The sequence below is a fragment of the Cricetulus griseus genome (assembly GCF_003668045.3).
Source record: "Cricetulus griseus strain 17A/GY chromosome 1 unlocalized genomic scaffold, alternate assembly CriGri-PICRH-1.0 chr1_1, whole genome shotgun sequence".
NCBI classification, from domain to species: domain Eukaryota; kingdom Metazoa; phylum Chordata; class Mammalia; order Rodentia; family Cricetidae; genus Cricetulus; species Cricetulus griseus.
Window position 1 is genome coordinate 114,155,257 of NW_023276807.1, and position 27,655 is coordinate 114,182,911.

Here is a 27,655-nt window from a genome sequence, read left to right on the forward strand (position 1 = left end):
AAACTTAACCATCAGCCTCCCCGGGCTCCTGTTCACCCATTTCTGTGTACCTTGGTGTCCTGCACTTTCTTTCCCAGTCCTCCCAGACCTAACACCAATTCTTAGGGGAGGCCTTGCTAAGATGGTGACTGGAAATATTGGGGAGTCCTTCCTGGGTTGCCACATGTTACCGGGGAAACTAGGGGCCCTTCTCAGGATTTTTAATTTCATTAATGATAGAATTTAAGAACAGACTTAGAGAAAAGCTTGAGGCAATTTTATTAGGGCAGACAAACTAAACCCAAGCAGCTATGCACAAGAAGGAGGAGGAAAGAACGAAAGCAAAAGCAGCCATGTGGCAGAAGGACATACAATAACCTAGAGATCTATTGAGAAAGCCCTAAGTGGGAAAGGCTTGGACGGCTGCTCTGTTTTATTTAATTCTCTTTTTCTAATGAAAATAGGAACAAGATAATAAAAGTTATCACAAGCCTAGGGCACATAAGTATTAGATTTCTTAATTTCTTTAAAACAATTTAGTGGGTAAAATAAGCAGTATTGAAGAACTACATAGATGAATTGAGAGAAGAGTGTCTAGAAGGCACTATTAAATTATGAAGTTTTAATTGTGGCAATAATCATTAGCCAACTAATTGTAACTTGTCAATTAAACAGATTGGTTTTTCTTGCAGACTTGGAGGAAAATGAGGCCAATAGCCACAAGGGAAGCTCAGATGCTGCTAGCAAACCTGTGTAGCTCTTATACTTGTCAGCACAGTGGACACAAGCAGGGAAGGGAAGGAACACAGTAAGGGAAAGACTGTAAGACATTGAAAATGGTTGCTGTCTTTAAGCTGCCATTTTGAGGGAGATACAGGTTTGTAACTATAGCAACACTCGGTGGAAACATGTACACAACAATACACCACTATTAGCAGTGTATTCTTGTCAGTAACACATGAAAGTGTTTGTGGTGGTTTGAACGAGAATGGCCCCTACAGACTCATATATTTGAATACTTGGTCCCCAGTTGATAGAATTGTTTGGGAAGGAATAGGAGATGTGGCCTTGTTGAAGGAGAAGTGCCACTGGGGAGTATGCTTTGTCTTTTCCCAGTTATTTCTCTATGTCTTGTGCTTGTGTATTAAGATGTTAGCTCTCAGCTATTGTTCTTGTGTCATGCCTGCCTTCTTGCTGCCATGATTTCCATCATAATCATCATGGACTCCAACTCTCTGAAATCATAAGCCCCAGATAAACACTTTCTTTTATAAGCTGTATTGGTCATGGTGTCTTATCACAGCAATAGAAAAATAACTAAGACAATATTTTAGTCACATTAAATCTTTCAGTCCTCACAACACTCCCATCATATTGCACTTGAGGCAATACAATCTGGCCCAGGGAGGAGCAACTTTAAGGGTATGAAAGGATGAGTAGGAGGCTTCCAGAAGTGAGGGTAGGAAAGGGCATTCTACAAGACAAGATTAGCAGGTATAATGGGAACGGGCAGTTAATATTAAAGCAGTAATCAAAACCTATTAAGGAAAACTCCTGGTCGAGAGAAAAGACTCTCTGGCCTGGGTAAAGGCCCGACATTTACAGTTGTGTTGGGTCAATTACCTGGGCCAAGGACCACCCCTAGGAAGACAGGCTCACATTAAGCCACCCCAAAGAGTGAAATGGAATAATTTTTCCTTCAATGAGATCCTTTCCCAGAATTCCTGCTCACCTTTACCCATGGTGCAGTCTTTACAAACCACTACAGTGTTTGGCTGGGCCTTTCAACCTGTCTGAGGCCTGAATCAGAAATGCTCAACTGCTCCTTTTTCTGGTTTCTTTTTTATAGATGCCAGACAGAACTGTGTGTTTTTTTTCTGATATTTTGTTCTTTTTTCTGTTTTGTTTTTTCCTCCATTTTTAATTGAAATTAGAAATGAGATTGTTTTACATATAAATCCCTCTCCCTCCCCTCCTCCTCTGCTCCCACGAACTCCCTATCCCATCCCCTTTCTGCTCCTCAGGGATGGTGAGGCCTTCCATGGGGGATTTTCAGAGTCTGTCATATCCTTTGGAGCAAGGCCTAGGCCCTCCCCCGTGTGTCTAGGCTGAGAGAGCATCCCTCGATGTGGAATGGGTTTCTAAAGTCCATTTGTATGCTAGGGATAAATACTGATCTACTACCAGAGGCCCCATAGATTTCCGAGGCCTCCTCACTGACACCCATGTTCAGGGGGTCTGGAACAGTCCTATGCTGGTTTCCCAGCTATCAGTCTGGGGTCCATGAGCTCTCCCTTGTTCAGGTCAGTTGTTCTTTACTCTTTCTTTAAAGCTCCCTTCCCTGCTGTGTGGCTGCTTGCCCACCATGCATCTGACTGACATCCGTACTATTTAACAGGTATGGCCGTTTTCCTTCTCTCATCCATCCTCCTCCTCTGGGCAGCTTCTGTGCTTTGCAGCTTGTCTGACCTGGGGCTTTCCTCTTTCAAACTCAAATAAAATTTTCCTCAAGCTTCCATTTGAGTTTATTTTAAATGTCTTTTATTAATGAGACTAAGAACCCAAACAGGTGATCCCAACTTCCCCTGTATCATTTGGCAACTATGAAGGAACACCAACTTTCCAGGGACAATAGGATGGATGTGAGGTTGAAGTATGGTTCCATCTGATGAGTGTATGCTTGAGAGAGGAGACAGGGTGGATAGAGTCTGTGGAGTAATGGTGGTAAGTTAAGTTGAGCCAAAACTGGAATAAAAATAGGGATTACAGATTTCAGGGAAGAAGGAATGGCCTTATTGTAGGATCTGATGTTAGAAAATGAATTCTGGAATTAGGTCCATGGAGAATGCCTCTGACAATGTTCCTGCAGAATGTAGGCAATATCACAACAAAGCTGCTGCTTTATATGAAGCTCTTTAGAGTATATATTTCTAGGTTTATGAAATATACAACTCTTTTATTGTTGTTTTGTCTTGTCATGTTTTATTTTTAAGAGCCATGGTGTTACTACGTTGCCCACGTTGTTCTTAAATTGCAGGGCTTCAGCAATCCTCATGCCTCTGAGTAGCTAATATTGCAGACATGGTTCCAATGCCTACCCTGTAACCATTTATGTAACACCTCTAAGTAACTTACTGAGACAAACGATTCTGAGTCTTGCCCAAGACATTGTGTAGAAAGCAGGCTTGAGCCATAGGACCCACATGGCTGGACCTGAGTGGAGTTAGGAAGGGACTGGGGTTGATAATGGGAAATCTGGGAGATGTTAGGCTGTCCCAAGATGGAGTCCCCCAAAACACCAAGATGGACAACCCATGTGGGAATGTGCCCTTTCAGGGAAATGGAAACTGAATGTTCTGCACTTCTTACAAACCACATGGGCCTTATCTCACCGGAGCAGCTTGATCACAACATCCTGATATGCTAGTGACCAGAAGTCCTTTGGAAAATATTTTTCTCACAACAGTCATTAGTAGTAGCAGTATTGCTTGTAGCATTTCCTTTTCCTTTAGTGCTCTCCTGCCATTCTCCCATCTAACAAAAATCACTCTATAAAATCCAAAACTCTCCTTCCCCTGTGACTGCTTTCCCTGGAGACAGCACATGTGTGAAGTCCACCTTCCAGGAGAACTGGATGTGGCCAAGGGGATGTGTTTCAGTTCTGACAAGTGGTTAGTTAGTAGCACCATTAGTATGGCAGAAGGAATTGAAGCCAAAGAACAGAATGCAGCTCTGTCCATGGTGATGGCTCATGACAGGTCCTGATGATCCTCAGTCATTAGAGGTGACACCACAGGAAGCAATGACACACTGATGAAGACTGGGAGCAACACTGCCAGAGTGTGAACCTCATCTTTGCTACTTATTAATTATGCATTTGGGGGGAAGTAGAGTTACCATTTCTGTCTCTGTTTTCTCAATTTCCAATTAGAAGTGATAATAGCATCTATGTTATAAGCTGGTTGGGAGTGGAAAGTTAATACATGCAAAACAACTTAGTATCCTAATTAAGGAAGACAATTCCATTAGGTAAGCCATTTTTCATGGTGCTAGTTGCTCTCACATACCCTAAGCTCTGCCAAACAGAGTAGTCATAGGAACAGTAAGAAGATGGGAGGCACTGAAAGAGGGAGGAAAAACAGAGGAAAGGAAGGCAGAGGAGGGGAGGAAGGGGGAAGAGCGGGGCTTCCTTGCTGTGCAGCACCTTAGAATGTATCAGGACAGAAACTATCTCTGTAAAGATTCTTTCAAAGCCAACTTGAGATCCTGAAATAATAGGTCTCAGGCAGGACATGGTCAATAATTATTTATTTGGTTTGTTTTTGTTTTCTTCTTTAATGGCCATTCCAGAAATAGAAAAAGAACTAGAGAAAATTAGGATCAACAATTGTATACTCATAGGTCAGAAGAAATAATATACACAAACACAGATGTAACCATTGGCCAAATTTTACACTCACCCTCATGCATTCTTGAAATCTGCCTCTGTGGATATGTACTTCTAAGCAACTGACCCTATTTTGCACATAGTCTCTGTGTTCTTGAGAGTACTTCAGTATTGTTAGGTGTGTAGCTGAATAGTTTAGCTCTTGCCTCCTAAAGCCATAGGTTTGCTCCCTAGAGCCTGTGGTGCAAGGTAGGCTTGAGAAGCCAGCTTCATAGGTCCCAGAGGGCACTAAGACATATGGGTCTCTTCAAGTTTGATGGACACCAAGCAAAAAGAGGCCTCTCTATATTTTTTGGTCCAACCAAAATGGCTCCAAAATGGCTCTGAGACCCTGTTGCCAGCCCCTTCCACGAATTCTCAATACTTTTGAAAATGTGTGCTTTAATTTCTTTTAAATTTATTTTATCAAATTTATTTTATCAAAATAAATATCCTTAGTTTGGATCACATTTATCTATCAATGTAGTCATACAGTTTTAATATACTTGTTATAACAGAAGGGGCCTAGGAAGGCAAGGGTGCCTTGGGCCCACATCTGCATCTTGGAGCAGAAGGACGGGAGATTTACCACCCTGCTATCACTTAGCTACAGAATCAACAGCAGTGGCCTCCAGCTTCCTTCTTTTATGTGACGCATTAAAGGCGTTTTTGTTTAAGACTCTATAAATCAGACTCTCTGTTATTTGCAGCTAAATTTATGCCTCACTCCTCCCCTACCCCCCAGACAGCCTTCCTGCCTGGCTGGATGCCCTTTATTTTGTTCAGAGGACATAGGGAGGTGGTGAACTTCCAATCTCATTTGGCCAGAAACTCCCAGGGGTCACAACCTCCATTTACAAGCCATGTGTTTTTAGGATTTACCTCCAGTAGAGAATTCTGAAGCTTCACACTGAGGGCAGCTTTCTCATCTTCCAGTTGCTTTATTTCCCTTTCTGATTTTGTCTTTACTTCTTCCAATTGAGCTTCCACTTCCTAAATGAGGATTAGAGAAGGATTAGCCACACAAGGTAGGAAAACAGGCTGCTTATACATTCACACCTTGCCTTATTCCTGAAGGGGATCAAGGGAGCCAGCAGAATGAAGTACTATAAGAGTACATGGATTCTAAGTACACAGCTGATCAAGAGAAAAGAAACGTTAAGTTCATACCACACAGCCTAGTACATATGCAGATAGGCTAGGGTATGGCAGATAGATCCTAAACTCTTAAATTTTCTAGCATCAAATACAAAAAGGAATGTCCCAAGTGTCCCAAAAGTAAAAAAAAAACAAAACAAGCAAACAACAAAGAACACCCAGCTACAGTTTCATGGCATCTTCCTATCTTAACAGGAGCCATACAGTAGCTAGAATGATGGCCCCTCCACAATCCTTCCCGTAGCCTTCCAGCATCAGTATGAAGCAGTTATAGTACATTCTGGAGACCATGTGAGAAGCACTGCCTCATCTTAGCTGTGTCATCCTCAGCACATTTCCTCCTGTGTGAGCTCCCTGTGTTACATAGGCACAGCAACAGTTCAGTAAATGATATAAGCACATGATCATTCCCAGGGATGCCTGGCTTTTCCAATATGGCTTAATTCATGGAGGAAGTCTCTAAATACTTAGAGGAAAGGGCCATCCATGGCTCTCAGCTGGCCTTTAGCTAGATAGTACCATTCATTCATCAAACAAATATTTGCTGAGCTGTACCACATGCTGGGAACTATTCTCAGAACTGGAGTAAAACAAAAAAAAGCCCTTACAGCTTAAATTCCAGTGGACTTATTTGGAATGTAGGCAATAGGACTCATTGAAAAGAAATGGCTCGGTGGTTAAGAACACTAACTGTTCTTTATGAGGACCAGCGCCCACATGGTGGCTCACAACCATCTGTAACTCTAGTCCCAGGGGATCTGACACCCTTTGCTGGACTCTGTGCTCTCTTTCACATACAGACACATACTTAAAATGAATAAAATTAAAACAAAACAAAAACAAGACCAAAGAAAGACAACTATAAACAGTTCCCAACCCAAGTCCCGGGTCACTCTAGCCTTTCCTGTAAATAAGACAGAATATTTTCTGAAGGGAATGTGGAGAGCAGAAATTCTATGCTGGTTATGGACCTTTCTGGTCTAACTGAGAGTGGATGGGCATAATAAACATGACTGACATTTAGCAAGTGATTACCATTTGTGCACACTGTTCATAGATGACTTCTTTAATATTTAGGTTCTACGACTAAAGCGTATTGTGTAAAAAGAGGAAATAAAGCTTAGAGATGTGCAAAGACTTACTCAAGTGAGATGTTAAGTTTTGAACCAGGAAAACACGGATTGGCTGTGTGTCCTTGCTGAATTCTCATGGGAAATGTGGTACTTAATTCAGGCACATGCTTGACTGGGAAGTTTTCCCACCTCTGCTACAGAGAAGATGAGAGAGTACCCGGGCCTGCCAAAAGCCAGGTAGGGAAACTGTCTAAACTAGAGCTTTTTACAGGGGAGGCACAAAGAGCACTGGAATCTGTTGTCAGAGGTTTATGTAACTGGGGAACTCTGGGTGTCAGATGAGCCCTGTCGTTTATCTATGTGACCAACAGAATGACTGTCGGTGGTCATGTCGGAGCTACATTCAGCAATAGAGCTTATAGAGTTCAGTTCATTGACTAGCAGAGTTAAACCCTGGAGAGGAAAGCCTGGGGTGGGGGAGCATTGTCTCCAGAAAGTCCCTTGCTTCTGTGCGCTTCCTTCTGTCTGTTGCAATCGAATTCCTGCTGTATTACCATATGAAGGGATCCCTCTGTATCTACTATAGTGTGATTGTTTATTGGGAAAATCCTACTCCTCACTGAGTACTTTATTTGCAGATCATAATAAAGATGATTTTAATAAGAGCAATGATACTTAGTTGATAAATGTTTTAACTGGACTTTCTGAGTTAGTCTAAAAGATACAGGTGGTTAAAACAGTCAAGATGATTAGAGAAGTGGTTTAGGTTATTCTGCAGTTGCTCCAATCATAGATATAAAAAAGGCAAACTAGGCTAGAAGTTACCTCCCCTTTCATTAGATATGAGATTTACAGAAGATGAAAAATTAAACAAGGAAGTTTCATGAATTATAGACAGATGAATTCTGCCTGTGGAAAACAATTGTGTCCTTATACCCAGGGTTAGGCCTGAGTTCCTTGGGCATGTAACTTACAGAATTAATCACAGGCCCCGGTGTGCACTTTGAAAAAACAAAGTTGTGAAAGGAAATTAAATAAACAACAATAGATGGTTAGCTGAAACAGAAAACAGCTGCCTACCAATACAAAAGGAACTGACTGAAACATACTTGGTTAAAATTTTGTTAATCAATAATAAAAGAATCATTGCTTTGGGGTGAAGATGTTTTGGTGGGGAAATTAATACAAAGAAAAATGTGGGATTCTAAGGAAAACATGTAACTTGTGATCTTAATGTGACTTCTGTTGTGTAATATTATTTTAACTAGGCAAAAATATGTTACATTTATTTTTGCTATGGACTATTACTTTAACTGTGTAAAGGTGTGTTACATTTCTTTATGCTGCATCTGTTTATGTAAAGAAGATGTGTTGCTGTTTCACCTTGCCTGCCTAAGGCACCTGACTGATACAATAAAAAACTGAATGGCCAATAGGTAGGCAGGAGAGGGATAGGTGGGGCTGGCAGTCAGAAAGAATAAATAGACATCTAGGCTCAAGAGAAAAAGGAGAAGAGGAAAAGGGAGAAAGAGAGGGACATACCTGGGGCTAGAAACCAGGCAGCCACCAGCCAGCCAGATACTTGAGGAAGCAAGAAAGTAAGAAAGGTAAAAAGCCCCAGAGCAAAAGGTAGATAAAGAGAAACAGGTTAATTTAAGTTAAAAGTGCTAGCCAGAAAGGAGCCTAAGCTAGACTGAGCATTCATAACTACTAATAAGTTGCTTGTGTCATGAAGAAAGAGCCTGGTACAGATTTCTTCTTATATAAAGATTTTAACTTGTGGTTGTGAGGTAAACTTTTTCTGAGTAGAAATCTTTGTATTAGGAGGTATAAAAGGGATAAGAGAAAAATACGAAAGGAGAAAAGAAAAACGAGAAGAAGGATGTAAAAGGAAAAATACCAGGAAAGAAGTAGAAAAGAAACAACTGGGAAGAAGAAGAAGAAGAAGAAGAAGAAGAAGAAGAAGAAGAAGAAGAAGAAGAAGAAGAAGAGAAGAAGAAGAAGAAGAAGAAGAAGAAGAAAAAGACAACAACTGAGTAAAGAAACAGAACAGGGAAAGAACAGAATAAGAACAACCAGCAGGGAGAAAAACAAAATGAAGAATTAAGTTTTGGCCCTCAGATAAACTTCCCGTATATGTCTGTTCCAATAGTCTGCCTATCCATATCTTCTCTCCAGTTTCTCTGACCTGATGAGTGCCTCATGGGGGCTAGGCCCCTTGGTGACAAATGACATTAACTGAATAGCAACAATATGTTAATTTCAAAAATAAGGAGCTACAGACACAGTCAGTACATGCTGGTAATGTTTAACAGTTGACGTTTCAAATATATAAATTAACTGATAATAACACATTGCCAGTAGCATTTCTTGGTTTTCATGGTATAAGTACTTTTACTGTGGCCAATGTCAAATTAGTACATCGATGTAGAGTATGAAACTGGAAAGGGGTGTGACAGCTGCCTCCTGAGCTAGTGTAAACTGGCTGCAACTCATCCTGGGTATTAGAAAATAAGACAGTCAAGTAGGGGAACACATCGAGTAGCAGTTCATGTGTCATCTCTTGGTATAAATGCAATATATAATATATATATTATATATATATATATATATATATATTATATATATCGCAGAGCTGGACAGGTAAGACTTGAGAGAAGATGGACATTTAAGCCAGGATTGCCAAGATCAGTAAGAACTAGATGGGTGAATTTGAGATCTAGGAGGAAATTGTTGTCCATCAAGGGAAATCTATGCACAGGGGCCCAAAGGGAAAGAACACTGAGTATGTGATGAACAAAAAGAGGGCAGAGTTGGAAACAGGCAGGAGAAGCAAATAGAAGTAAATCTATCTCTGCAGGGTCTGAAGAATTATGGGATAGAACTAAAGTTCACTGTTGTGATGACATGGAGCTGTGAGTAGCTGACAGCCACGGCTAAGCTGGCACAAGATCCTACTAGAATGCATTGGGTGATACAAAGTGGGCAGGATGGAAGCAGACAGGTTATGACATGGTCTATCAAATCATGGCGGTTGACTAGGTCAACCTGGAAGCATAAATAACAGAAGGATATGCAGATGTTTGGGAACCATCAGAGTAGAACAGAATTCACATACTTCTGTGTTGGACATGAAGGGTGGAGAGGAGCACTATTCGATTCCCAAGTTTCTGATTTGAACATCTAAAAACATGTGCTACTGATCACCTGGATAGCATCTTCACATCCTCTGTGGGACCAAGCCTAGACCAGGAAGTGGCCCTGGGGTTAGCCCTTAGCACTGTTGCTAGCAACATTTATTTTTAAAAAGTCTAAATGAGCTTGTAATTAGATTGTTTGGGCTAGGTGACGTGGCAACTTGGTATGTGGTTTTTCTTCAGTCAAACTATGCTGTCTTATTCAGGGCTTCCTGTTTGGGAGTGTTCACTTCCTAAAGACAATATATAAATTACCCTTTGCTATTAACTACATTTAAATAAATTAAGGATCCATCCAAACCACTCAGCAAAAAAAATATTTTTAATTTCACCAATTAACTTCTCATCCACAGATACTTTTATTGAATAAAATCCAGTTTACCATGCTTACTGACATGGAAATAGAGTCTGCCAAGACACATTCACACTATAACAGCCAGTTAAAACACTCTGTGATGGCTTTTGGCATAAAGGAAGGGCTGTTTTTAATTTTACAAAGCACAACTTTCTGGTACACATAATCAATCATAGTTTCAGCTGCTGCCTTGACAGATGGACCTAGAGTGAGAAATCAAATCCCCTACAGGTGGAAATAACTAACATCAGCAGTACACTTTAGCATGAATAAGCTTCCTCAAAGGTGCCGAGAAATGTGGGCTACTGTGAAAACAGTTCTGAGTCAGCTGGAGAACAGAGGGCAGAAAGAGGCATGCCCAGCTCTGCTCGAGTGACCTTGGGGATTTCAACAGAAGCATTCATATTTTTCCTCCACAAGGTCAAGAATATGGAGTAAAGAGATTGTTTTCAAATATATGAGTCCATGTACCCTGAGAAGAGGATTCTATGCACTGAGGATTTATCAAATTCAGCATGCTCTCCTGAGCTCCATTCCTACAGAACTCTTATATACCAAGCAGCAGGATTTTACATGGAGGAAATCCTGTAGCTAAGAGGAGCAGGACACAAGCATCTAAATCTTTTTTTTCTGTCTCTCTGTCTATAATGTCCACAATTACTGCAGTTTGAGGAAAGAAACAACTGGGAGCTGTGATACATGCCTGAAATCATAGGAAGCTAAGGCAGGAGTTTGAGGCCAGCCAGCCTGGGCTACATGGCAAAACCTCCTCCACCTCTATAGACAAAAGGAGAGAAGGCAGGCATGAACAAAGGGAAAGACGTGTTAAGAAGCCACTGTGTCCCGAGTCTGTTTTCTGTTGTTAATAACACAATACCAATGACTGAGCAAGCTATAAAAACAAGAGGTTTGCTTTGATACATGGTCAAGGGGTCAAATCTGTTGATCACATATTCAAGGTCTGCCTTGGCTATGGAGTGAATTCAAAACCAGCCTGGCAACAAAATTAGATGTTATTTTTAAATACAGAGTAAAAATAACTAAAGATTTAACTCAGTGGTAGAGTGAGCATGTGCTGGGCTCCAGGCTTCATCGCTAGTACAACATACACATCTATGTGTATATTATATGTACAACACAGAAGTATGTGAATTCTGTTCTATTCTGATGGTCCCAGAATATCTGCATGCTAGAGAGACAGTTCAGTGTTTCAGAGCATGTATTATTCTTTATTCCATTCATCTATTTAGTTCATTAATAAAGTCATACAATTATGATACAGAATAGAGTATGTTCACAATGGCATGGCTAAATTAAACCAATTGACATGTTATATCACACATATTCATCATTTTTGTTTTGAGAACACTTAAAGTATACTATCTCACAACTTTTAAAATATAGCACATTGTTATCAACCATATTTATCATGCTCTCAGTAGACCTCAAGATGTCAGAGAGTCCATGCCTCTTGTCCAACTACAGTTTTATATCCTTAAACCAATCCTTTCCCCATTGTTAAAAGTCCCACATTGAAGCCCAATAGCCACAATTCTCAGAGCATGTATTATTCTTAAAGAGAACCAGAATTCCATTCCCAGAACCCTCATTGTGTGGTTATAACTCTATAACTCTAGCTCAAGGTAATCTAAAATCTTATATCCTCAGTAGGCCAGGCATAGTGGCACACACTTTTAATTACAGCACTTGAGAGGCAGAGGAGGGCAGATTTTAAGACTAGCCTGGTATACATAAAAAATGCCAGGCCAGTCAGGATGAAAAAGTAAGACCCTGTCTCAAAAATTTAACTTGATACAAAAGTAATATATGATTAGATTTATAGTGTGTAAAATAGAATGTATGATAAACATACAGAAGGCAGAAAAAAGAAATGTGAAGTCTTACAATATAGTCCACATATGTGAAGAGATATATTATTTGAAAAAGGCTGATACATTATTTGTTTAAATTTATTTATGTGCATCCATGTTTTGCCTGCATTTATATCTGTGTGAGGATGTCAGATCTTGGAGTTATGGATAATTGTTAGCTGCCATGTGGGTGCTGGGGATTGAACCCAAGTCCTCCTGAACAGCAGTCAGTTCTCTTAACCAATGAGCTATCTCTCCAGGCTCTGACTGATAAATTCTTAATGCATATTATTAATCTTTGAGTAAACACTAGTTTTACATCTGCAAAAAGAGACATAAGAAGTCAAAAGTGGAAGTAAAAATGAAATACCAAAAAATTAATGCATCAAAAATAAACAGTAAAAGTGGAAATAGTTAACAAATATGCCAGGAAGGTAAAAATGTCAAGTTAGTAGGCTTAGGCAGAGATAGTCAAACTGCACACACAAGCAGAACACAACTATGTCACTTACGTTGTTCAGTGGATTTGGGACATTATCATTCATTTGGTAGCTGCCAAGTGAAGTCTCCTGAGCCTCCAGAAAACTACCTATTACTATATACTAAATTCCTTTTCCTGATAAACTGTCCAATGGATTTGAGTCCCAGGAGGAGTCTTCAGTGTAAAAATGAAATGAGAAATGCAGACATGTTGAGCAGATCTTGCGAGAGCTCAATAAATCTGTTTACATTCCATCCCAAATAAGCACTGTGTGCAAATGTTAATTATAGGGCATGCACTATGTTCCATCTGCCAAGATGACATGATGATGTCTTCTAGTCCTGTGACTAGGAAAGACATGCAGTCTTCCAGGCCAACCCAGCCCATGTCCTTCCATTTGCTCCTTTGTGTCAGGGTAGTATTTAGGGTATGTATTCTACCCACACTAAAGGCTCAAAGAAATAAAGCAATTGTAATGCTACAGGGACAACTTGTGTCTATTTTTAGCTCATAAAACTCTGGATTGGAGGCCTCTTTTAAGGCTTTGTGTTTTCCTAATCCATTTTGCCTCATTTATAGTTCTTATATTTCCAGATTCAAATATGAACAAAAAGGAAAGCAATGACAGGAACTAAACATAGCTTATTTCTGTATGATTTATTTCCCAAATGGACTTGTGACCTGATCAAGACTGAAGTAGGATTTGCACACTGTGAATCAGATTTACCCATCATGTTACCAGGGCAACCGCAGCTTAAGAAAGTGGCTGTCCCTCAGCTAATGGGGCCCCAAGATGGAGTGTTAGTCTGTTTGTCTGAAGATTGGCCACATACAGTTCATAGAAGCTCATAGATGCAAAATGCTTTCAAAATGACTGTCTTCTCCATGCAACAGTAGACAGCTACAAGCTTTGGTGACAGGCTGTTTAGGTTTGAATAGAAGCTCTCTCTTTTTAAAGATTTAATTATTTGTTTGTTTGTTTATTGTGTATACAGTGTTCTGACTGCATGTATGCCTGCATGCTAGAAGAGGACATCAGATCTCATTATAGATGGCTGTGAGCCACCATGTGGTTACTGGAAATTGAACTCAGGACCTCTGGAAGAGCAGCCAGTATGCTCTTAGCCACTGAGTCATCTCCCCAGCCTGAACTGAAACTGTTGTACCCACTATCTGTCTGACCAACGTCTCTGTACTCAGTTTCTTACCCTCTAACATTGGAAAGATTCAAGGTGTTTGTGAACACTCAATATAAATGACAAAGGCACTCAATATTTTTATCTCACATGGTAATTGACAATAACTGCTGTCTGTTGAACTGTTGCTGCACACTACACCAGCAGAAGGTTCATATGTAGTATCATACTTAAATGTGCATAACAAACACTGTCTTCAGAGAGGTCAAGGCCTACAGTCAGAGAGCTTGGAGAGAGTAAATAGGTGGATGGGGCAGCTAAATAACTTCCCATGGGCAGTAGAGTTGGAATTCTTGTCTAGGAAATACTGGTGGCCTGATTTTCAGTTAGTAGAGTTTTTCCGGTTTTGTTGTGTAAGCAGAATTGAATTTGCCTAAGTTAAATGTCACATGACACAATCCTTCTGTGTGTCAGCAACTCCAGAAGCTAGTGCGCTCCACCATCAGGTGTTTCCCATTATCGCCCCCTAGTGACCTTCTACCCCCTATGGGCAGTGACTGTTTTCTTTAACCTGTCATCAGAGAACCACCCTAGATGTGCATACAATAGGAGCACAATTAAAGTTTAGGTAAGGAAAGAGGAAAGGGAAGCGGGAAGGAGGTGGGCAAAAGGGACAACCCCAGAACAATCTGCAAACACAGTTCACCTTCAGCTTCTTTCTTTCCACTTCCACAGAGGAACGCACCGACTTCATTTCCACAGTGTGTTTCTTCACCAGCTCTTCAAGGCGCTTCCCCAGCTCCTCTTGGAGCTGCTGCTTCTCCTCTTCAGTCTGATGTCTGACTTTACGAAGGTCTTCTTCATATTTCTGCTTCAAGCGTTCTAGTTCACCACTTGCTTCTGTCTTGATCTATAAAGGGAAATAAAACTTTGTAAGACTGCTGGAGAGAGATGAGGTCCATGTCTCTTTCCTACATTTATACATGGATTTCACAGCAAGTATTAGATGGTGTGGAACATTTTACAAGGCTGTATATTTGATATTTGTAAGAGATTTCACTGTGTATACTATTGGAAGAAAGCTCTCTAGAATGTCAGAGCTGTCACAGGATCAGATGTTCCAGCCCACGCCATAGTTTCTAAAGAACACATTGTTTTGAGTGGAAATAGGATCTAAGCAATGCCTATTTTCTCTAGTAAATACAAACTTGGGAAAATTCTATATTCTTGTTCTCCTAAGTTTGAATGGCATGGAACTGACAAGTAACTTGTCTGAGGCTGGAAAGACATCTAAGTGGTTAAGAGCATAGTTTGATTCCCACTATCCACATTACGTCTCACAATCATTAGTTCCTCTGGTTCTAGGGGATCCAGACTTTGCAGATATCAGGCATGTAAGTGATACACAGACATGAATACAGGCAAAGCATCCATACATATCAAATTAAATCTGTGAAGTCTCAACTCTTTCTTCATCTATCCCTGAATAATGGGGCTTGAGGTCCCAAGTGGATCTACCATGGTTAGGGGGATGACCTCTACCTGAAGCTCATGCCAACCTCCTGTGACTTTTCTATGCCCAGTTTTGTCAGAAACTACCTGTGCTTCTGAGCCTCTTTTATTGCAGTGACACAACTTGGGAAAGCCTTGGTCCTGCTGAGGATGAAGATTGCAGGCTTCCTGGTCATTTGTTTTCCTCAAGACGTCATTCTCAGTCTTCATGTCATCTGCAAGTGTAAGTTTCCACGTCAATAGAGATGCTCATGTCCAAGGCCTTCTGAAGTTAGATCTGCTACTCAACCATCTTGCTTCCCACCCCTTTATGTAGTCCCTGCTAGTAGAAGTCCCTGCAGCCCTCAAGGGTAGTCAATGAAATGATTCTCATCTTCATTCAGAACAGTATCCTGAGCTTAAATAATTGCCACATTTTGCCCTCCTGAATAAAAATGTTATTTCATGTCCTATGAGCTAAAAAAGTTGATCGTGTTTTCCAGTATATGTATATTCATCAGAGTTTAAGGAGAAACAATAGGTATAACTATAACTTCTCCTTTCCTTCCTTCCTTCTTTCCTTCTTTCTTTCTTTCTTTCTTTCTTTCTTTCTTCATTTCTTTCTTTCCTTCCTTTTTTCTTTCTCTGTTTCCTGTGCCCTTGCTAAATATTACTGTTTTAAACCCTTGATGTCCTTCTGTTTGCAAAATAAACCTCTTCTCTTCACCCTTCCAGCCTATGGATTTTTCTCTTTTTCCCAGATACCTTAGTCCTCTGTTCCCTGGGCCACACCCCTATCCCAAAGCATGCATGGGCTGCAATGGAACCATATCTCAAGCTTCCCAAAGGCAGAGCGCATGTTTCCTGCCTTTGCCATCAATCCTGTCATAGCTCAAGCATTCAAGAACTTTTGGTTGTGAAATCCTAGTTAAAGACACTTAGAGTTAGATGTCTTTAGATCTAAACACTAGCTTTTATCACCAGACATTTAGCTGATCTTCAGTCCTCTCTTGGCCTCACTTAATTATTTATAACATGGGAGAACGACAACACCTGTCTCACAAAATTATTGGGAAGACCCAGTAATGGAACAGTGCAAAATACTGCTAAAAATACAAAACCAAGCTCAGTCATGAAGAAGAAAAAGCAAAAAAGCACACACCATGGAGAGGATTGTGAGGGTAAGAAGCTCCTTTGCATCAAATCCTTTAGCTATCTGGCCTGTGCTGCTCTAGGTAGGAGCTGATGATGTTGGCTCTCGTCCCCTTAACAGGTCAGATTCAATGGTCCTGTTCCGCTCCCTCAGTCTTGAGACAATCCTCCCTTCCCCCCTTCCCCGTGCCAGACTAAGCTGGTGGCTTAATCCTCCATTTTAAAGGAATCAACGTGGGGTATCTCACCAGTTTTCCCTGTCACATGACACTCCTGGAGCATTAATCTGTCTTTGGCAATAGCCAACTTCTCGCCAAGCTTTCTTGCAGTGCTCTTCAACTCTGAATTCTCCTGCCGAGCCTCCCTCAGCTGCACATCAAGGTCCTAAACACAGGGAAGCTCTTAGTTTTCTGAATGGAGATGCCAAGTACACAGAACAGCTGTTAGATCTGAAAGGTGAGTGAGGAGGACACAGCAGGGACCATGAAGCTCTAGAATTAGCAGCTCAAGGGTCTGTCAGCAAATCCTTACCCACCCTCCAATGGCAGTGTGGTCCTGGGAAAGTCATTTAACCCTTCTCCAGAGAGGACAGGATAAGATAAAAATATGCAGAAAAAAATACTTGGGGAGTAATAGAATCACTAGTCGTAGCTTTGAGAGATGGATTTCTGTGCTACTGTGGGACTTATAAAACTGACTTGTCAATGGGTTTGCTCTCTTTGAACAAAAATGTCCTAAGGAGAGTCAAGTTTTTATAGAATGAACACACAAAATAAAAATAATTTAGAATTAGACTAGCCAGAGTTGAAAAATTTACAGTGTGGCCAGACATTAACCCTCCCCCCCCATTATCTTCTCATCTGTAAACTGTAAGGCTTTATGCTCTCTGAGGCTAGGGACAGTCAGCTCACTGTGCATCCTCTGACCATAAACCTAAACCTAGTCCAAAGTAAGTATTTAGTAAGTATTTGCTGATCGAATGAGGGAGAACTGATACCAACAATAATACTGGCCTTGGTGGGAGTGGAGTGCTTGGCGCAGTGCCTGGCTAGTGGTGGGTATTCAGCTCTGCCTCTTATGCCCTGCTGAGGAAGAGACTTTACCTGGATCCTTTCTTTCAGCTTCTGGGCATACTTCTTCAGGTCACTTATCTTGCGCCCCCTGTGCTCCAGGTCCCCTTCCAGCTTCCTGACCTGAGCCTGCAGGGCCGACTCCTGGACTTGGAAATTCTTTCGAAGGCCCGACTCTTTCTCCTGCCACTGCCATAGGGCCTCGCTGACTGACTGCTGCATGGCCTGCCGGATGGCTTCATTTTCCCTCTCATAGGTGGCCTGCAGCTCCTCTGCTTTTCGGGCATAATCCTGGGTCAGTTGCTGGTTTTCGGCTCGCAATCGCTCTACTTCCAGCAGGACCTGGTGCATCTCCGGTCGCTGGCCAGACTCTGCTGTGGCATCGGGGCTCTCTTGGGATAGCTGGCCCCACTGCGGGCCCTCGTGGCTAGTCAGCAACTGGAGCCTTTTCTCATAATCAGCCTTGAGCTCCAGCATCTCCTTGGAAAGTATCAGGACCCGTTCAGCATGCTCAGCCTCCACCCGCAGCTCTCTTTCTTTGGTTTCTAACTTACAGGAGGCTGACTCAGCGAGGGCCTCCTGTGTCAGCCTCTTCTGCAGCTCCAAGGCACTCTCCAGGGTCTGGATGCGCTTGAGAAGGGTCTCTGCATCTTCACTGGTGTAGCCCTGTTCCTGCAGGAGCCTGGCCCTGGTTTCAGCCACTGCGTCCTGGAGCTCCTCCTGGTGGGCTTCCCGTAGTGACTCGGCACTGGCCTCTGCCTCATCCTGGCGGGTATTTAGGGCATAAATCACCTGCAGGACAACAGACAGAGCATAGTCAGGGTAAGCAGGTGATACATGGGAGGGTGGTGTAACCAGGGATGCTTCACGGCGACACTGAGATCCATTCACACATGCACTTCTGGAAAGAAGGATTTTCAGGGTGGCAAAGACTTGGCAATGTGGAATTGGTTCCCAGGAGAAGCCAGTGAGAGAGTGTTGAAGTACAAACAGCAGGTATTGAGACCAAGGTCAAGGAGTGACAAGCACAAATATTTGGGACGGAATTTTTGGTGGAACTGTATAAAGAATCTCCTGAGTACAGTAGGAATCCAGGGAAGAGTTTTAAAGGGAAGAAATGATGTAATTTCATTTGTTTAAAAAAAAAACAAAAACAAAACAATGTTTTGGGACACAAAAAATCCAATAAAATCTTAGAGAATTGAACCCAGCAATATACCTAATAGACACAGGAGAAACATTTGAGAAAAGCCAACATCTTTCTTTTTTTTAAACAGGGTTTCTCTGTGTAGTCCTGGCTGTCCTGGAACTCAAGCTGTAGACCAGAGCAGCCTTGAACTCAGAGATCAGTCTGCCTCTGCCTCCTGAGTGCTGGGATTAAAGGCATGTATCACCAGGACTTGAAAACCAGTATCTTTCTATGATTAAAAAAGACAATTTTGTTTTATACAGCAAATTATAACTAGAAGTGAAACTCCTCAACTTGACAGAGCAAATCTATAAAAACCCATGGGTAATAATTATATTCAGCTAGGCAGTGGTGGCTCCAGCCTTTAATCCCAGCACTTGGGAGGCAGAAGCAACTGGGTCTCTGTGAGTGTCTGGTCTACAGAGCTAATTTCAGGACAGCCTGGGCTACCTAAGAAACCCTATCTCAAAAAATCAAAAATAATCATACTCAATAAGAAAGACTTAATATTTTCTTTAGAAGATCAGGAACAAGGCAAGGATTACCTGTCCACTATACTTCTAAAACAAAAGCAAGGCAATGGATGCTTGACATGCCAAGTGGAGAACACAATGAAAGGGGCTTAAAACCCAGTGCAAACCCAGGAACTGAGAATGATGTGGACATTGAGTTGATCTGGAAAACAGGTAGATGTTTACTGAAATTTTAAAACTCTGTAGAAAGATCTCTGTGAGTTTGAGGCAAGCCTGGCCTACAGAGTAAACTCCAGGCTATCCAGAGCTACATAGTGAGACTCTGCCCCCAAAAAACAAAACAAACAAAAACCAAAAACCTGAAGATAGTCTGAGTATGGTGAAGAAAACCGGGAATTGTGGTTGGCAGTATTTAATACACCTCTAGATATAACTGGTGGAGAAGACACCAAGGAAAGACCTCAGAGTTGGAAGTCTGAGCTAGAGATGAAGGGCTACAGAATGAAAAGAGTTTCACAGCTGCTGCTGTTTGCTATAAAGAAGTCTATAATATATCTGTATATATCTGTGTGTAAGGTAAGAATGACTGACAGGGAACCCAAAAGTGAAGCTCCAAGAATAAAAGTAGTAAAAGATCAAATTCCCTGAAAAGGGTTTCTCACAGAGATGGGTCTTCCACAAGAGACAGAGGAAGAAAAAGGAACAGGTTCATAGTACTTGTTAGAGGAGAATAAGGAAGCCACCACAATGCAAAGCTGAGAAGGTGGCTTCTATATTTTCAGCCAAGAACAAATTAAGGTCACCAAATAGTGGATTCCTATACTGCTTCACCTATGCTTTGCAAACTGTGGCCTTGTTCTCTTGAATTCTTTGGAGATAGAGTGTCATTTCAGGGTGCTTGGTAGAGGCTAAGCAGGTGAGGACCCTTTCTTCAAGCAGAGAAGAATAGCATTTACATTAGAAATCACCTTCTATGTAGTTCAGGAAAAAAACCCAAAAGGTTCCCATTGCTTCTTTCTTTTTTAAAAATAGAAACATTTATTAAATAGAGAAAAATGTGATCAGAAAGAGTCTGTGAGAGGAAGTCTTTCTACCTTCTCTCTCTCTGTACATACTCATAATTACAAGACAATTCATAAAGAAGGTCAAATGCACCACCAGAGGTGGTCAGCATACCTTGATTGAACAGGAGTTGACTAGAGACCATAGATACGAAGAAAAAGTAAGCACCCAGGACATGGCTCACATCTGATATTTTCATTATATCCATATGCTACTGCTATTGACTTACTTTTTACCTTTGCTAACAGAATGAAGGCCCCATGAATGAAGAATTTGGTTTCTTGTTCATCATTATCTATCCCCATGCCTGGCTCCAAATGGATACTCTCAAGAGATTCTCAGATGGCTAAGTGAGAGTAAAGTGGCCTGATTGAATCATGAAGTCTTGGAACCAGCTCCACTTTAAAAATCATGAAGCCACCATTCTATGTGTTTGTTCTTGCTCTCCACCTTTCTCCTTCTTTCTGCCTCCCTCCCTCCCTTCCCCACTGCACCTTCCCAGGAAGACTCCACAATAAATGAAACTACTGTCTCTCTAACTCCCCCTCCCCCTCCCCCTCACAACACTGCATACCATGCACATTATCTAGCCACTTCTGGTGGTTTCTTTGGTTTCCTAATGACTTTTGTCTAACAGTATATCTTTAGTAAGTGAAGTTGAAATTGGCAATCCACTGGTTGTGATTTAGGTTAACAATAAGGCCATTTTGTGCCTACTACATGAGTAGGTACTGGATAGACATTTTCATATCAGGAAGTCCCCATGATAACTCTACAAAGATGGTACTACTTTTTCTTCTTATTCTACCACTGAAAATTGAGTTGCAGAGAAGTTCCACAACTTTTAGAATGCTTAAAAAGGTATAATCAGGAATATGCACACTCAATGCCCAGGACTGCAGTCTGTTTCACTTATTTATTTATTTATTTAGGGATTTTCTGCACACCTGGGAAGAGCTAGGTTCCATACTGGGCACTGGAAATATACATAATTGAATTTGCAACCTTAAAAATAATACTCATTGACTGTGGAAATGATTCAGCTAGTAAAATGCTTGCTATGAGTACTCAAATTGGCTCCCAAGTACCCACATAAAAGCCGGGTATGGTAGCATGCCTGTAATCCCAGCATGGATGAAAAAGAATAGCAGGATCCCTGTGTCTTGCTGTATAGTGTTGCTTAATCAGGGAGCTCCAGGTTCAATGACAGACTCTATCGTAAAGAATAAGTAAATAAATAAATGGTTGAATGAGGCCTGGTAGCAAACGGCATTCAGAAGTCAGTGGCAAGCAGATCTCTTTGAATTCATGCCAGCCTGATCTACAAACGTTCCAGGACATCCAGAGTTACATGTGAGGCAGTCTTTGTATAAAAAAACCAAAACCAAACAAACAAAAAAATAAGGTAGAAAGAAATTGAAGAACCCACCTGATATTGACCTCTAACCTCTGAATATACTGATGCACATAGTGCACATATGCACAAAATCTACATAAATTCAATTATAAATATATATTTGAAGTGTGTGTGTGTGTGTGTGTGTGTGTGTGTGTGTGTGTGTGTATGTGAATACATACTGACAAATGCTATGAGAGGACTACAAGTTACTATGGAAACAGAGACAGGACTCTGATAGGAAACACCTTCCAGAAAAAAGTGAGCCTTTCTGTCTCTTCAGTCTTGAGGTGATCAGTCCACTTTTGCTGTCAATTTCTGAATGCACAAAATCAATTTCATTTCTCTGTGTTGATCCACAGCATTTTACATGAAGAGGAGGGCAGGACAGGCTCATAACAAGTGTCCATAATGGAATTGTTAACAGATCATCAATAATGAATACCCTCCTCTCACAGAGAACAATTGCTGCTAGGAACAGATGTCAAAAGAGACATCATTTCCTAGTCACATGCACTGAAGTGGGACCATCTGGGTAGAATTTGAGTGGATGGGATGATGAGTTTCATCTTAGGGCCAAATGGTGTTAAGATTACCAAAGGTGTATGTCCTTCCCAGTCTTCCTGTTGGCATTCACAAACATAAAACTCAGAATTTACAGGTTAAATTTAAAATGAAAAGCATCTGAGACCAGATGACAAAGAAGGGGAGTGCTGGACATAGTCTACCCATGAACTACGGCATTGAGCCTCTGACCTCCTGGTCTTGTCTAGTATGACATTTGTTAGTTTCCCTGGTATGACAGAGGTTGTAAAGCCCAGCCCAGGTTTGGAGACTCACTGAAGGATCACAGTCTCAGCACATATTCACATTCATGGTTGTGATTTATTGCAGCAAAATCAGCTAAGGAACAAGTGCCTGGGAGTAAAGCTGAGGGCAAGCTTCCAAGAGTTCCCTCTGACAGGAGCTAAGTCATTCAGTTGAGAAGTTGTGGCAATATATGTAAAATAATCTGCCAAGGAAGCTTTGATCAAGGACAACAATAGATGTGCCAAGGTGGATGCGCAAAGAACAACAGGCAATTAAGGACTGCTGAAGAGGGAGAAATATTCTTCCCCAGGGAAGAATACACCAATTGAGCAGATTATATTTAGGAATACATATATACAGCAATTAATGAAAAAGAGAGGGCATGAATTTGAAAGAGGCTATGGATGGATAAGTGGGAGTGTTTAGACTCTAATAGAGGAAGAAAGGGAAGGGAGAATGATGTAATTGTAATCTCAAAAGTAAAAAAAAAAAAAAAAGAAAGCTTTTTACTGCTCAGGAAAACAACCTCTACTTGATGTGCACCAGGGTTCTAAATCCAAAGAAGGAAAGCAGATATTCAATAAAAATGACATTTTGGGAATAGTGAGAGCAGCTCAAATTAGTTCTATGATGCAAAATGTTCCACCACCCCCTTTCCACAAGAGGTAATACCTTTTTCATTTCTTCCTAAGGATCTTGTGAAGATTTAATTTTTCTAAGGCCATTTCCTGAAATTTCACTAGTGGCATTGATAAGTTGAAAAGACAATTCTATTTACTAGTAGAAATGGAAAAAAATAAAGTAAAATTCCCTTAATGATGATTTATCAGATAAATGTAAATAATTTCCATAGAAACAACTTCATCCTTAGAGACAGAAATAAATTATAGCATAGCCATGGAAAGACATCCAAAGCAGCCAAACACAAAACTGAGAAATCTCTTTAAGTACAGAAATTATATGACCTCCAAAATAAGTAAACAAAAAAGTCAAGATGCAAATGGACATATATAAAATATGAGGTGAAACATAACATGTAATATAAAATATAGCATACATAATTAACATTCTTGGTTATGAGTTCTATCTATGGGTGGGTATATAAGTAACCTTATAGGCTGGACAAAGAGAGAGTAGGAAAGATTGAGTATGAGCATCCTTGGAAAGCCAGGAGCTTTCTAGACAGCTCTCAACACAACACAGTAGTTTGGAGAAGCCCTTATGGGGCTAGTCAATTCCTCCTCATTTCCCATCTTTCAAATGTGACAGCCCCAGAACTCAAACCACAAATGTTTCCTTTTTCTAGAAAACTTCATTGGGATTCCAAACAATCTCATGAGATGTGCATGCTATATTTGTTCACAATTCCCCAGTTTATTTGGCCATGCTGTTGGATTTACCACCTAACTGCTACACATGAATCCTGTTACTTCTCAATATACCAGTTTAGAGATCCAACGTGCATCTGAATCTAACTGTTCATTTGGCCTTCACAAACAGCTTTTGTTTTTTGTGTTTGTTTGTTTTTGTTTTTTTTTTTTTTTGTTTTTTCGAGACAGGGTTTCTCTGTGGCTTTGGAGCACAAACAGCTCTTTCAGCAACATTTCCCATCTCATTTTAGGGCAACTCCTTTCTTTAATCTTTTTAGGTTACAAAAATGGAAATGACCAATAAGCACATGAAAATACACTTGATGTCTGTAATAATTAGGGAATTATAAGTCAAAATATGATGTTGTGGCATGGCATATCCATTAGTATGGATATCATAAAAAAGAGAAAACAATGATGTTGAGGATATGAAGAAATGAAGCCTTATATACATTGTTGGAAGGAGTGTGAAATGGTAAGATCCAGAGTTATTGGGGCACTAGAACAAGGAGCACAACAAGATACAACACTGGACAGGTAGGCAGGGGTTAGTGGTGGTTTGAATGAGAATGGCCCCTGTAGGCCCATATTTTTGGATACTTGGTCCTGAGTTAGTGGAACTGTCTGAGAAGGATTAGGAGGTGTGGTGTCATTGAAGGAGGAGTGGCCTTGTTGAAGGAGATGTATCATTAGAGGGTGAGCTTTGAGGTTTCAAAACCACAGGCCAGGCCCAGTTTCCCTCTCTCTGCCTGCAACTTGTGGATCAAATGTGAGTTCTCAGCAGTTACTGTTCAAGTGTCATGGCTGCTGACCTGCCATGATACTCTCTGCCTTAATGTTTATGAACTAACCCTTAGAAACCATAAGCAAGTCCCCAATTAAATGTTTCCTTTATAAGTAGACTGAGTCATGGTGTCACCACATGGCAATAGAGCAATAACTAGGAAAAGGGCCAACATCCACCTAAAAGAGCTTAGGCTTTGTTCTGTTTATATAGCAAATAGTGAACATAAAGACTCCCAGGCCTTGCCCTTAGAGATCTCTGAAAGACACATGAGTATATACTTTGATAATCTGTACTGTATAATTCATGCAAAAAGTTTTTCTTTCAAGACTCAGCCTCTTGGGGACTGTAAAGACAAAAAATGGTCTACTTCATAGGTTTTAAGAAACAGTGATCTAGCTGTGTGCAGTCTAGAATCTATGGTGGCAGAAGAGGAGTTCCAGGATAGTAAAGTTAGATTAGTTGAAGGTTAAAGAATGAGATATGAGTTCAAAAGTTGCTAGCAAGAAAAAAATGACAGGTCCAGTGACTCTCAGACATGATGTGGAGGAGAGAGGATTATCCTGAGCATTTGCTGTCCTGATGATTGAGAAGATGACCATGTGAGCCCAGCTTGGAAGCACAGTACTATAGGACAAAGGATCACAAAAAGGGACACTCGATTTCTTGTCACCAAACCCTCAACTCATTACACTATATAAAGACAGAAGCCTGAATTTCCTGGGCACCAAATGAGAAATAAGACTAGCTGATTCTCCAGAAGGAACCCTGAATTTAGGTAATAATCTGTTCAGAAAAGCAAAGGTCATGGACTTGCTATCCCTTCCTTTGTGAAAACAGATTGGAACAGGTCCTAAACAAGGCTGGGCTCCTTCAAGCAAATGATCTTGGAATAAATTTCTAGATGGATCCAAGATGCTAATTAAAATCTCACTGTTATCCACCAGAGAGTTGTTGCTAGGTGCCTGATACATGTCATTGAACTGAGAGATATAAGCTTCTCAGTAATTGAAACTCAACTGCTTCCCAAACCAATTTAGAATGAGACTCAGTTGAAAATTGTGGACAGTCTCTCAGCAAGACTCTTAATTAGAGCCACTGCAATACCCATACCTGGAAACAGCCTTCCTTCTGTTCATGGAATTTCATAAGCTGAAAAAGATCTAAGATCTGGAAGGGGACCATTTTGTGCATCTCAAATCTCAAATGACTTGTTTAGAGCCTTCCCTTGGCTGTACAAAATGATCAACCAATATGTACATGTGTGAATGATAATTCCATTGTGAATAAACAGAAATGTTAACACTTTACCATAAAGAAATCCAAGAAGTGACATAAGAACCTGTAACAAGCACAGAAACAGAATTGTGTGGACCAAGGAAATGGCTCGGCAGTTGAAAGTGCTAGCTGTGCAAGCCTGGTGATCCCGAGCTTGATCTCTGAAACCCATGTAATAAGTCTGAGATGGTGGCATACATCTGTGATCCCAGGACTCCTTTAAAAAGTGGGGTGAAAAGACAGGAGAACTGTTTGAAAGCTCCAGGGCCAGCCTGCTTAGAATAAATAGTAGAGCAGTAGAAATGGGAGACCTTGCCTTAAAAAGTTGGAAGGTGAGAATGGACTCCTGAAAGTTGTTCTCTGAGCCTCCATGTGCAACATGGCATGGATGTACTTGCATGCATGAACACACATGCAAATGAGCAAATAAATTTATAAAAATAATTAAAAAATCATGTAACACAAAAGTATACATAACAACTCTCTCTTCAAGTTTAGTTAGCTACATTACTTTATATATTTCAAATTTAAAAGCAGGCTGTGGTGTTTTGAATGAGAATGACTCACATAGGTTCATGTCTGAATACTTGGTCCCCAGTTGGTGAACTGTTTGGGAAGGATTAGGAGGTGTGGCCTTGTTGGAGGAGGTGTACTATTAGTGGGTAAGCTTTGAGGTTTCAAAAGACTCATGCCATTCCCACTGTGCTCTCTTGTTAGCAGAAATTTCTGTCCCACCCAGTCCTACAGCTGCCCAGTCTGCAGCCAGTTAGTCCCAAATAAACACACAGAGGCTTATATTAATTATAAACTGATTGGCTAATGGCTCAGGCTTCTTATTGGCTAGCTCTCTCTTAACTATTAACCCATTTCTATTAATCTTTGTATCTCTACATGGTCTTAGCTTATCAGTGATGCGCAAGTCTGTTGCTTCCTCAGCAGCTACATGGTGTCTCCCTGGGGACCCACTCTCTGAGTTCCACATCCCAGCTTTTTCTTAGTCTAATAGCCCACCTATACTTCCTGCCTGGCTATATCCTGCCTGTCCATTGGCTGAAACAGCTTTATTCATCAACCAATAAGAGAAATGGATATTCACATCATGCAGAGGGACATCACCTATCACACTCTACCTCCTGTTGTAGATTGAGATGTGTAATAATAATTCTTTCTTCCAGCCACCTGAGTTCTGTCGCCACATTAGGGCCCCAAAATAACACACAGAGATTAATATTAGTTACAATGTTGCTGGCCAAAGACTAGGATTTCTTATTTGCTAGCTCTGTCTTAAGTGTCAACCATAACCATTAATTTATATATTTTATAAAGACTTATCTTATTGAGGATGCCCGTGGCATGCGTCCTCTCTTCCTGGGATCACATGATGATGGCCTCTCTACTACATTTCCAGAATCCTCCTTCTCTCTTAGTCCCACCTATCTTGCTTCCCTATTGGCCAACAGTGTTTTATTCATTAACCAATGAGAGAGACATATACACAGAAGGACTTCCCACATCAGAGATGTGTGCTCTCAGCTTCTGCAGCTGCACCATTCCTGCCTACCTGGTGCCATAATCACCACCATGATGGTGATAAACTCCATTACTCTTGAATCATAAACCTCAAACAACCACTTCCTTCTATAAGATGTCTTGGTCATAGTGTTTTATCACAATAGAAAAGTAACTGATACACAGGCTTTGCTTGCACACTTAAACAGGCATGCATATCCACTTTTCCAATTATATAACTGATACAACAAAGAGTGCTAACATTGATTTTCACAGCATTTTTCAGTTACTAGCAGCTTAAAGGCAAACTTCACAGTCTGACAAATATAAATATTTTTATGCTCATCCTAAATTATTTTCTCTACCATTCTATGGGGCAATTTCTCTAAACATTT

The 27,655-nt window shown here is 40.8% G+C and overlaps 1 protein-coding gene across 1 annotated transcript in view; it reads right to left on the reverse strand.

The window, feature by feature from the left end:
- Positions 1-27,655, reverse strand: part of Fam184b (family with sequence similarity 184 member B) — a 90,359-nt gene that overhangs the window by 36,356 nt on the left and 26,348 nt on the right. The window contains exons 2-6 of the mRNA XM_035452611.1: positions 17,423-18,181; positions 16,568-16,703; positions 15,276-15,403; positions 14,383-14,586; positions 5,288-5,398 (exon numbers count right to left, since the gene is read on the reverse strand). Of these exons, the coding sequence (XP_035308502.1) occupies positions 5,288-5,398; positions 14,383-14,586; positions 15,276-15,403; positions 16,568-16,703; positions 17,423-18,181 (1,338 nt within the window). The remainder of the gene's footprint in view (positions 1-5,287; positions 5,399-14,382; positions 14,587-15,275; positions 15,404-16,567; positions 16,704-17,422; positions 18,182-27,655) is intronic.